Genomic DNA, 11472 nt, shown 5'->3' on the forward strand with positions numbered 1-11472 from the left:
ACCGGCGTGGCCATACCTGCACTCGGTGCCAGCCAACCCTTGCCGGGAGGGGATACAGACTCACTATGCTCAGAACTCATTTTTTTCCAGAGATGCCAGAAATCTGGCTTTTGCTTTCGTATGAATTTTTCCATTATTTTTCAATGTTGGCAACAGATTCCAAATGTTTAAAACACCGTGAGCCAAATGAAATATTGCCAAGGCCTGAATCCAGCCCTCGGGTGACTTCTGGGCAAGTGGGGTGAAGGTGACAGGGGCCTTTCCTCAAGCCAGCCAGTTCAGCTTCGGGGCCAGCCTTGAGCCGAGGAGACAGCAGGCACGTGGGGCGGGATGCAAGGGGTTTCTCTGTCCCACCTGCTTCTCCCCCACCCCACCCAGACTCTCCCCTCAACCTGGCCATGTGTGGAAGATGTGAGCATGGACACTGCTTTAGATAAGACCTTTCTTCCAAGGGGTGCTTAGGGTTCCCCCAAAATGGGACAGAAGAGAGAAACCTGGAGTGAAGGAAGGGGAGGGAGAACCCTAGAGGTACAGGTGCAGAGGCCCTTCCCTGAAAAGAGGGAGAGCTTGACCAGTAACTGTGGGGGTGGAGGCTGGAAGGAGGCCCTCATTACTCGTTTCAGAACTATGTGTGCTGGGCACGGTGGCTCATGCCTGTAATCCCAGCACTTTGGGAAGCCAAGGCAGGAGGATCCCTTGAGACCAGGAGTTCAAGACTAGCCTGGGCAACATGGTGAAACCCAGCTCTACTAAAAAATAAAAAACTAACCAGGTGTGGCGGTGCATACCTGTGGTCCCAGCTACTTGGGAGGCTGAGGTGGGAGGATTGTTTGAGCCCAAGAGGTGAAGGCTACAGTGAGCCAAGATTGCACCACCACACTCCAGCCTGGGCAACAGAGTGCTATGTGTTAAGGACCTACTGTGCACAGGATGCTCTGCCAGACCCTGGAGACAGAGTAGGGATAAGACAGAGGCAGGCCCTGACCTCACAGAACTTGCAATTTAGAGAGGGCGGCAAATACTGTAGAAATAAGTCATTCTTTACGGTGTGGTAAGTGCATGCTGGGGTTGGTGCCTCTGACTTCATGGAAATGCCTAAGTGAGTCAAAAACCAGACCTCAGAGCCCAGTCCCTGGTCTTAAAGAAATGACAGAAGAGATGTCCCCTTTAGAGATATCTTGGCAGGCAAGGGAGGAGGTTCAAGGATCAACAGTGCTTGGGCATCTGGGCTCTGAACTTTTTCCTAGCCTTGGAGAAAAGGAGACTTGGGTGGTTTTTCATGCACTCAATAAATATTCATTGTGCCAGACACCACTCGAGGCACTGGAGGCACAACAGTGAATGAGATGGACAAGGTTCCTGCCTTCCTGGAACTGATATTCCAGAGAAAGGAGACAGCAATAAACAAGGAAACAGGCCGGGCATAGTGGCTCACACCAGTAATCCCAGCACTTTGGGAGGCTGAGGCGGGCAGATCACTTGTCGGGAGTCCAAGACCAGCCTGGCCAACATGGTGAAACCCTGTCTCTACTAAAAATACAAAAATTAGCTGGCTGTGGTGGTGCATACCTGTAATCCCAGCTCTTTGAAACCTGAGGCAGGCAGATCACCTGAGGTCAGGAGTTCGAGACCAGCCTGGCCAACATGGTGAAATCCCATATCTACTAAAAATATTTTTAAAATTAGCTAGGCGTGGTGGTGCATGCCTGTAGTCCCAGCTACTCAGGAGGCTGAGCCAGGAGAATCACTCGAACCCAGGAGGCAGAGGTTACAGTGAGCTGAGATCATGCCACTGCAGTCCAGACTGGGCAACAGAGCTAGACTCTGTCTCAAAAAAAATTAAAATCGGGTAAACAAGGAAAGATTCCCCAAGTATTCCCAAAGCAAGTAATATTTTTGGGCTGGGCGCTGTGGCTCATGCCTGTAATCCCAACACTTTGAGAGGCCAACACAGGAGGATAGCTTGAGATCAGGAGTTCAAGACCAGTCTGGGCAATGTAGCAAGACCCTATCTTTAAAAAAATAATAATTTTTTTTGCCGGGCGCAGTGGCTCAAGCCTGTAATCCCAGCACTTTGGGAGGCCGAGGCGGGTGGATCACGAGGTCAAGAGATCGAGACCATCCTGGTCAACATGGTGAAACCCCGTCTCTACTAATGGTGCAAAAAATTAGCTGAGCATGGTGGCACGTGCCTGTAATCCCAGCTACTCCGGAGGCTGAGGCAGGAGAATTGCCTGAACCCAGGAGGCGGAGGTTGCGGTGAGCCGAGATCGCGCCATTGCACTCCAGCCTGGGTAACAAGAGTGAAACTCCGTCTCAAAAAAAAATAATAATAATAATAATAATAATAATTTTTTAAAAAGCTATTTTTGGAGGGTGAGAGGTTCCATCAGGAAATTAAAGCAGGAAAATGTGCTAAGGCATGAGGGTTGGGGACAAGGGGCTGCCTTAGTGGGGGCATCAGGAAAAGCTTCTTAGAGGAGGTGACATCTAAGTGAGAAAGAGCCCCCACTGAATGACGTTTTTAGGAAAGACTCTCAGCAGGGGTTGCTCACCTCTCAGCCCTGGGGAGCTCCAGGCTCAAGCCACTAGGTGTTTTAAGCAGAGACCCTTTCTACTCCTTCAGCAGTTATTAAACACCTGCTGTGTACAAGGCAGGGTTCTAGGTGCTGCAGAGGTGAAGATGACAGCAGACAGCAAACAAGGGGATAGTGCTTGTATCTGAAGAGGCGATGGCAGAAAAGAGGCTGGGGTGATTCAGGGGAGGCAGCGATCATTTCTGGGTGGTCAGGGAGGCCCTTGGGAGTGCTCTCGGGACAGGGGTGAGGGAAGCAGGTAGGCAGCAGAGGATGTGGTGCAAAGCTGTGGCCTCAGTGGGAGCCCAGCCTCAGCCTGACCCCTGGGGCACCCTACCTGGAGGCAGCAGACCTGGGGGGCTGTCCCCTGTGTCATTCCGTCACTAACTGTCATTGGCTGGGCTGGGAAGAGGGACATGGGCTCCTGGGCATCTCTGGGCCAAGTGGCCCCTGTTTTGCCAAGGGCACCCTGGAGAAGGGAGCAGCTGTGGACAACCTTCATAGCTGCTCAGGCTTGGGTGCCCTGCCCCACCCTCCATGAGCAGTCCAGGGGAGAAACTGAGGCTCAGCTGCTCACTGGGAAGCCGTCCTCTCTCCCACCTTCTTCCATCCACGCCATGGGTCAGAACACAGATGGTGGCCCATGGTGGCCTTTTCTGCCTTGACCCTGGGGCTACATGGACCCCTCCGAGGTAGGGCCAGGCTAGAGAGGCTCTGCCTAGAAGATAGGGCCTTCTTCACCCCCTTCCCCCTCGCCACCACACTGACGTGCCCATCCCTTTCCTTTCAGCCATTCCTCTCACTGCCTACGGACCAATGGCGGCAGCAGCAGCCGCGGCAGCTGTGGTTCGAGGGACAGGTGAGCTTCTCTGGGGTGCAGGAAGAGAGATGAGGAAGCACGGGGAGCAGAGAAGTCCAGAGGAGGGGAGGTGGCCACTGCCACCCCTTTGCAAAGGGACACTTGTTCATTCACTCAAGTATCAACCGATGACCTGCTCTGTGCTGGACATCACGTAGCATGGGTGAGCCAGCCAGCAGCAGGACCGATAGGCTCGGCCGGGCGCGGTGGCTCACGCCTGTAATCCCAGCACTTTGGGAGGCCACGGTGGGCAGATCACCTGAGGTCAGGAGTTCCAGAGCAGCCTGGCCACTGTGGTGAGACCCTGTCTGTACTAGAAATATAAAAATTAGCCGAGTGTGGTGGTGCACGCCTGTAATCCCGGCTACTCGGGAAGGTGAGGCAGGAGAATCACTTGAACCTGGGAGGTGGAGGTTGCGGTGAGCCGAGATCAGGTCTCTGCACTCCAGCCTGCGCAACAGAGCAAGACTCCCTCATCTCAAAAGAAAGAAGATGGCCAGGCGCAATGGCTCACGCCTGTAATCCCAGCACTTTGGGAGGCCAAGATAGATGGATCACCTGAGGTTGGAGTTGGAGACCAGCCTGACCAACATGGAGAAACCCTGTCTCTACTAAAAATACAAAAATCAGCTGGGCGTGGTGGCACACACCTGTAATCCCAGCCACTTGGGAGGCTGAGGCAGGAGAATCACTTGAACCCAGGAGGCAGAGGTTGCGGTGAGCCGAGATCGTGCCATTCGACCCCAGCCTGGGGAACAAGAGAAATTCCGTCTCAAAAAAAAAAAAAAATACTGACAGGGTCTCTGCCTTTCAGGGCTTGCAGCCTGGTGGTGGCATCAGGTATTAAAAAGGCAATAATGCTGATGGCTGATGCTGCTGCTCTCGGGGGGGCATCTGGTACCAGAGGACCTCCCAGCTGGGGCCCCTAGGAAAGGCCGGGAAGGCTTCCAGGAGGAAGGGCCTCCTAACTTTGCATTCAAAGACAAAGAGGAGGAACAATGTTTCTGGTTGAGGGAATAGCATATGCAAAGGCATGAAAACCAGTAGGTGGGGAGAGTGCAGAAGTGGGCAGTGGAGAAAGGAGGCAGGAGGAGCTGCGGTGCTGGGGAAACAGTGGAAATGACAAGTGGCAGAGGGACGCAGGTCAGGGTTTAGAACGTGCATTCAGCTGCCAGGTGGGGAGAGGTTGGAAAGTGGCTTGGGAGAGGAGGCTGCTGAGTGGTCAGATGAGATGATGGGGGTCAGGGCTACGGGTGACTAGGTGGATGGGTGTGGGGAGATCTCCAGGAGATAGGCCCACAGGACTTGCTGAAATGTGTGGGTCCAGGCTAGAGTGGGTGAGACAGGCTTGGTGGGTGCCGTGGGGTGGCAGAGGGCGCCGGGGCTATCACCGTCTTCTTTCTGGGTTGCCAGGCTCTCACCCCTGGACGATGGCTCCCCCTCCAGGTTCGACTCCCAGCCGCACAGGGGGCTTCCTGGGGACCACCAGCCCCGGCCCCATGGCCGAGCTCTACGGGGCGGCAAACCAGGACTCGGGGGTCAGCAGTTACATCAGCGCCGCCAGCCCCGCCCCCAGCACCGGCTTCGGCCACAGTCTTGGGGTGAGTGGCCAGGCCTGGTGGCCTCCACCTCACCCCCCACACCTTGAGAGACCCCCAAGTTGGGGAAGGGAGAGACCATCTTTGTGTTTGGGGGCAAAAGGAGGGTTGGGGAGGATGAACGGAGTCACTACGGAAGAACAGTGGGGGCTCTCGTTCATTCAGTGGGCACTAAGTCATCGCCTCTGAATGCTAGACATAACGGGCTCTAGGTGCAAATGAGACACATGGTATCTCTGCCTGCACGGAGGTTCAATTCCAGCCCGGGGTGCCCTGGTTTTATCCAGGGTGCTGGTTATGTGCAGATTGCCTGGCCCTCTGTTGGAGAATCTTTGAGTAGACCTTCGTTGAGGGTGATCTGGGTAGGTAGAGAGGGGTCTGCACCTCACCTTGGATTTCCTGCAGAGAGAGAAGGAGCCCCTGGCCTTTCTCTACTTTCCCAGGAGTCTAGGAGTCAAATTCTTTCCTTTTCAGGGCCCTTTGATTGCCACAGCCTTCACCAATGGGTACCACTGAAGCAGGGGACGGTGGCAGGAGGTGAGGATGTGGGGAGGGGCGGGTGGCAGGGTAGCACTGAGGAAGCCTGTCTTGGGCCATCAAATCTGGGACATGGGCCCCATCCCTGCCTTCAAGAACCCACAGTCCCAGGGGAGACAGATCTTTATAGCAGCTGTGGTCAGTAAACATGAAAAGCTGCTCAATCTACTCCATTTAAACACAGAAAGCAAAGCAACAGTACAGCCTCACATTCCGCCTATCAGGTCGGCAACAATTATTATTATTATTAGTTTTGAGACAAGATCTCGTTCTATCATCCAGGCCTCCTGGGCTCAAGGGATCCTCCCACCTCAGACTCCTCCTGAGTAGCTGGGACTACAGGCACACGCCACCATAGCTGGCTAATTTTTTCTACTTTTTTGGTAGAGACAAGGTTTCACTGTGTTGCCCAGGCTGGTCTCAACTCCTGGACTCAAGGGATCCTCCTGCCTTGGTCTCCCAAAGTGGTGGGATTACAGGTGTGAGCCACCAGGCCAGGCCACAAAGATTTTTTAAGATCTTTTATTATTATTATTATTTGAGATGGAGTCTCCCTCTGTTGCCCAGGCTGGAGAGCAGTAGTGCAATCTCGGCTCACTCCAACCTCCGCCTCCTGGGTTTAAGCAATTCTTCTGCCTCAGCCTCCCGAGTAGCTGGGACTACAGGCCCACGCCACCACACCCAGCTAATTTTTGTATTTTTAGTAGACAGGGTTTCACCATATTGGCCAGGCTGGTCTCAAACTCCTGACCTTGTGATTCACCTGCCTTGGCCTCCAAAAGTGCTGGGATTATAGATGTGAGCCACCGCGCCCAACCTATTATTATTTTTTTAGCTGGAGTCTCACTCTATCGCCCAGGCTAGAGTGCAATGGTGCAATCTTGGTTCACTGCAACCTTGTCCCCTGGGTTCAAGCTATTCTCGTATCTCAGCCTCCCAAGTAGCTAGGATTACAGGCATGCGCTACTATGCCTGGCTAATTTGAGTTTTTGTTGTTGCTGTTGTTTGTTTTTTTTAGCAGAGACAAGGTTTTGCCATGTTGGCCAGTCTGGTCTCAAACTCCTGGCCTCAAGTGATCTGCCCTCCTCAGCCTCTCAAAGTGCTGGGATTACAGCCATGAGCCACTGCGCCCAGCCCTATTACTATTTTTAATAGAGACAGTCTCACTCTCACCCAGGCTGAAGTGCAGTGTGCAACTTTGTCTCCTGCGTTCAAGCTGTTTTCGTGTCTCAGCCTCCCAAGTAGCTGGGAGCACAGGAGCATGCCACCATGCCCGGCTAGTGTTTTTTAAATTTTTTGTAGAGATGGGATCTCACTATGTGGCCCAGGTTGGTTTGAACTCCTGGCTCAAGCAATCCTCCTCTGCCTCAGCCTCCCAAAGTGCTGGGATTACAGGCATGAGCCACCACACCTGGCCCACAAAGATTTTTTAAGATGAACGATGCCCAGCCTTGGTAAAGATACGGGAGAAGCAAGTGAGTACAGTGGCTCAGCGGTTCCCGGGGCAGTCTGGCATGTTTGTCCCAGTTTCAAACATTCATGCCCTTGGACCCAACAATTCCACTTCCAGGCATTTATTTTTAAAACTGCAAATAATTGAAATACCCATCAAAAGGAGGGTGGTTAAACAAATTAGTGTATGTGTACAGTGGTGTAGTATACAGCTATCAAAACAGGATACCTTGGCCGGGCCTGGTGGCTCACACCTGTCATCCCAGCACTTTGGGAGGCCGAGGCTGGCGGATCACCTGAGGTCAGGAGTTCAAGACCAGTCTAGCCAACATGGTGAAACCCCGTCTCTACTAAAACTTGGCTGGTGTGGTGGTGCGTACCTGTACTCCCAGCTACTCAGAAGGCTGAGGGCCAAGAATCGCTTGAACCTGGAAGGCAGAGGCTGCAGTGAGCCAAGATCAGGCCACTGCACTCCAGCCTGGGCAACAGGGTGAGACTCCATCTCAAAAAATAAAAAACAAAAAACAGGATACCTTGACTTGTGGGACTGTGTACATGGCCATCACAGTGTCTATCCAGATGATGGGAGACGAGACCATTCATTTATGAGTCCTATTCCAGGAAAGAGGTATGAGCAAGACGGACAAATTCCTCTCTATTTCACAGGACAAAAATCAAGTGAACATATGCTATAATTCCAGAATGTGCGTGAGAGGGTTATTTTAGATGTGGGGTTCAGAGAAAGTATCTCTGAGAAGGTGACATTTGAATAAATCCAGCCATTCAAAATCTGGGGAAAGAGCCATCCAACCAGGGAACAGAATATGCTAAGTCTGGCTGGGTATGGTGGCTCACATTCGTAATCCCAGATCTTTGGGAGGCCAAGGCAGGAGGACAGCTTGAGGCCAAAAGTTTGAGACCAGCCTGGGCAATATAGTGAATCCTCATCTCTGCTACAACAATAAAAATGAGCAGGGTGTGTTTGCCTTCACCTGTAGTCCTAGATACTACCTGTAATCCCAGATTCTCAGGAGGCTGAGGCAGGAAGACTGCTTGAGCCTAGGAGGTTGAGTTTGCAGTGAACTATGATTGCTGCTACTGCACTCCAGCCTGTGCAACAGAGCCAGACCCTGTCTAAAAAAATAATGAGAAAGTAGCCAGGCGCGGTGGCTCACGCCTGTAATCCTAGCACTTCGGCAGGCTGAGGCAGCTGGGTCACCTGAGGTCAGCAGTTCGAGACCAGCCTGGCCAATATGGCAAACCCCGTCTCTACTAAACATATAAAAATTAGCCAGCCAGGCGTGGTGGCTCATGCCTGTATTCCCAGCTACTCCGGATGCTGAGGAAGGAGAATCGCTTGAACCTGGGAGGTGGAGGTTGTAGTGAGCCAAGGTCGCGCCACTGCACTCTAGCCTGCGAGACTCCCAGCTCGAAAGAAAAAAAAGGAAAAGAAAGTGGGTAGTGAACAAAGCTCCCTAGAGGGAACTGGGGAAAGCTGCTCATGTCCCGGGAGCCCCCATAACCTCCCCGCTATGTTCCCAGCGCCCCGGCCCGCAACTGACTGAGGACCGCGAGTGAGCCAGCAAGGGGGCGGGAGACCTCAGCCGCAGCCGCCGCCCCCTCCCCCGCAGCGACTCGGACCCGCTACTGCCTGCCCCCCACTCCCCGGGCCCGGCCCCTGCCCTGCCGCCCCCGACGGCGTCTGGCTCCCTTACTAACGTCCCCCTCTTCCGCCCTCGCCCCGGCCCTACCTGCCCCTCGCCCGGCCCCACCCGCTTTTATTTATTTTGGATTAGCCGGTTGCCCCCCCCCCGCCCCGCCCTCTGGTCCCCCCGTCTCGGGTCTGCGCCCCTCCCTCCCTGCCTCGCCCCCCTAGGACCGCCCCCTCCCCAGCAGGCTTTGGATTGTGCATAGCTAGAGTGGAGGCGGAGGGAGCCTGCCACGGGCCGCAGCCCAACCCCTGTTTTTTATTCTGATTTGCCCTCCTTTGCTCTTTCCTTTTTTTTTTTTTTTTTTTTTTTTTAAAGAAACTGTTTTTAAACTATTTCTAGGTTTGTGAATGTGAAGCCCCAGGCCGCAGGGGGCAAGGGGCCAGGTGCCCCCCACCAGCTGAGAACAAAGTATCTATCTGGGTGTGGGCCCCTGGCCGCCTCCCTCCAGCCCTGGAGAGGAGGGCGGGCTGCGGGGAGGCCAGGCCGAGCCCCTGGAACCATCCCGTCCTGTATCATATGTAAATACTGTGAGGTGATGCGCCCACCCCTCTCGAAGGCCCCTGGGGTGAGGGGCTCCCCCCTCCCCTGTTTCTGTCCCCTCAGACACCGTTACTGTAAGCTTGCAGGCCTCGGCTGTGGCCGCGGCAGGCCGGCTCTCTCAGGCCCTCGGGGTCAAGGCCTTGGTTGGGCCGGCCCACCCCAAAAACCCGGTGTGGGGTCGAGGGGCGCGGGAAGAGCAAGGCTTGCCCGAGACACTGCTGGACGGGAATTAACTCTCCAAAGGGCCCCCCTGCCCCTACCTAGGTTGGGTCTTCATGGTTTCTGCTCTGAGCCTCTCCCCCTTCCCCCTCGACCCCCGCCATGAATGGGCACCAGGGGACGCTCTGGCGAGGGCAGCCCCTAGGGGAAAGCAAAGGGCGTCTCAGGGAACCCCCACATTCTCTCACTGACGTTCCCCACCAGGATGACCCCACAGCCCGCGTCCCTTGGCAGCCCCTCACCCCAGAGCCCCGTTCTAGGAAAAAGAGAGGCTCCGGGCGGGGGGCCTTCATGAACAGTGGCCTGGCTGGCGTGGCAGGGCCGAGGCCCACCCACTGCCACCCCCTTCTCTGTGTCCCTGTCCCCCAGGTCTGAGGCCCAGGGCCCCAGCTCTCTTCCCCAGCATCGCCCCGCCCGGAAACCCGGCCTTTGGAGAGTTAATTGTCTGTGTGAGGTGCTTAACCTATCAGCCCTGAGAACACAAAGCAATAATCTTTGTTACTGAGATACGCGGCGGTTCGTGTTTTGGGTTGTTTTTTTTTTTTTTTTTTTTTTTTTTAATGTTTCCTAATAAAAGAGAAGCTGCATTTTATTGGTTTTTATTTTTAATTTTCTACATGTTTGAGCTGAGTCCTGAGACACTTAGCTCCCCCTCTCCCATCCCCTCACCCTTCCACCCTGCTGGGCCCCACCACGGGCTCAGGACCCTGGAATTCCGTTTTCTGATTTGTTTGGGATTTTTTTTTTTTTTTTTAAAAGATGTTACATGGTGTTTCCAAGCCAACAAGTTACCACCTCCGGTGTCTCTTCTCTCCACATCTGTAACTTCTTTTTCCAGGTTTTATTTTCAGTTTTAAATTCCTAATAAATTATTTGAAAACGGTGCTGGGCTTGTGAGTGTCTTGTGTCTCTGTGCATTCAAGGATACCTTATTTTCCTGCTCTAGGGATGGCAGGACTCACCTCGATCCTCTTAGGGTCCTTGCTGGGTCCAAGAATTAAACTGACATAAAATAGATGAACAGGGACAGGTGTGGTGTCTCACGCTTGTAATCCCAGCACTTTGGGAGGCTGAGGTGGGCGAATCACTTGAGGTCAGGAGTTCCAGACCAGCCTGGCCAACATGGTGAAACCCTGTCTCTACTAAAAATACAAGAATTAGCCAGGTGTGGTGGCAGGCGCTTGTAGTCCCAGCTACTCAGGAGGCAGAGGCAGGAGAATTGCTTGGACCCGAAAGGTCAAAGCTGCAGTGAGCTGAGATCATGCCACTGCACTCCAGCCTGGGTGACAGAGTGAGACTGTCTCAAAAAAAAAGAGAACAGGAAAAAAGCATGCACATTTATCAAAAGTTCTGCGTGGCATGGGAGCCTTCATAAAGAAATGAAGGTGGAGTGTAGTGGTTCAAACCTATAATCCCAGTACTTTGGGAGGCCGAGGTGGAAGGATTGCTTGAGGCCAGGAGTTCAAGACCAGCCTGGCAACACTTCGCAACTCTCATCTAAACAAAATATTAAATGATTTAGGCATGGTGGCACAAGCCTGTTGTCCCAGCTACTCAGGGGACAGAGGTAAGAATATTGCTTGAGCCCTGGGAGTTGGAGGCTACAGTGAGCCGTGTTCTTGACGCTGCATTCCAGCCTGGAGGACAGAGCAAGTTGCTCTCACTCTCAAAAAAAACAAAAAAGAAGAAGTGAAGACCTAAAGAAGCAGTTAGAGTTACTTACGTACTGGATTGGACAAAGAATAGTAAATTATGAAAAAGCCACTCAATTATGTGGAGAAGCTTAAAAGATAAAGAGCTATTTTGGGCCAGGCACGATGGCTCTCGCCTGTAATCCCAGCACTTTGGGAGACCAGGAGCTCTGGGATCGCCTGAGCTCAGGAGTTTGAGGTTGGGCAACATGGCAAAATCCCGTCTCTACTAAAATACAAAAAATTAGCCAGGTGGCGCACGCTTGTTAATCCCAGCGACTCGGGAGG

At 53.4% G+C, this 11472-nt stretch overlaps 1 protein-coding gene across 4 annotated transcripts in view; it reads left to right on the forward strand.

Annotated features, from left to right (window-relative positions):
- The window catches only part of MSI1 (musashi RNA binding protein 1), a 29157-nt gene extending 18781 nt beyond the window's left edge, over positions 1-10376 (forward strand). For 2 of the 4 annotated variants that reach the window (XM_039471607.2, XM_074402155.1), the window contains 4 exons: positions 3367-3435; positions 4849-5036; positions 5508-5570; positions 8565-10376. In XM_039471607.2, coding sequence (XP_039327541.1) covers positions 3367-3435; positions 4849-5036; positions 5508-5549 — 299 coding nt within the window. In that variant the 3' untranslated portion in view covers positions 5550-5570; positions 8565-10376. The remainder of the gene's footprint in view (positions 1-3366; positions 3436-4848; positions 5037-5507; positions 5571-8564) is intronic. The other 2 variants (XM_039471608.2, XM_074402156.1) reach the window with 1 other exon arrangement.
- Positions 10377-11472: the final 1096 nt, after the last annotated feature.

This window comes from Saimiri boliviensis, chromosome 7 (assembly GCF_048565385.1).
Source record: "Saimiri boliviensis isolate mSaiBol1 chromosome 7, mSaiBol1.pri, whole genome shotgun sequence".
Classification (NCBI taxonomy): Eukaryota; Metazoa; Chordata; class Mammalia; order Primates; family Cebidae; genus Saimiri; species Saimiri boliviensis.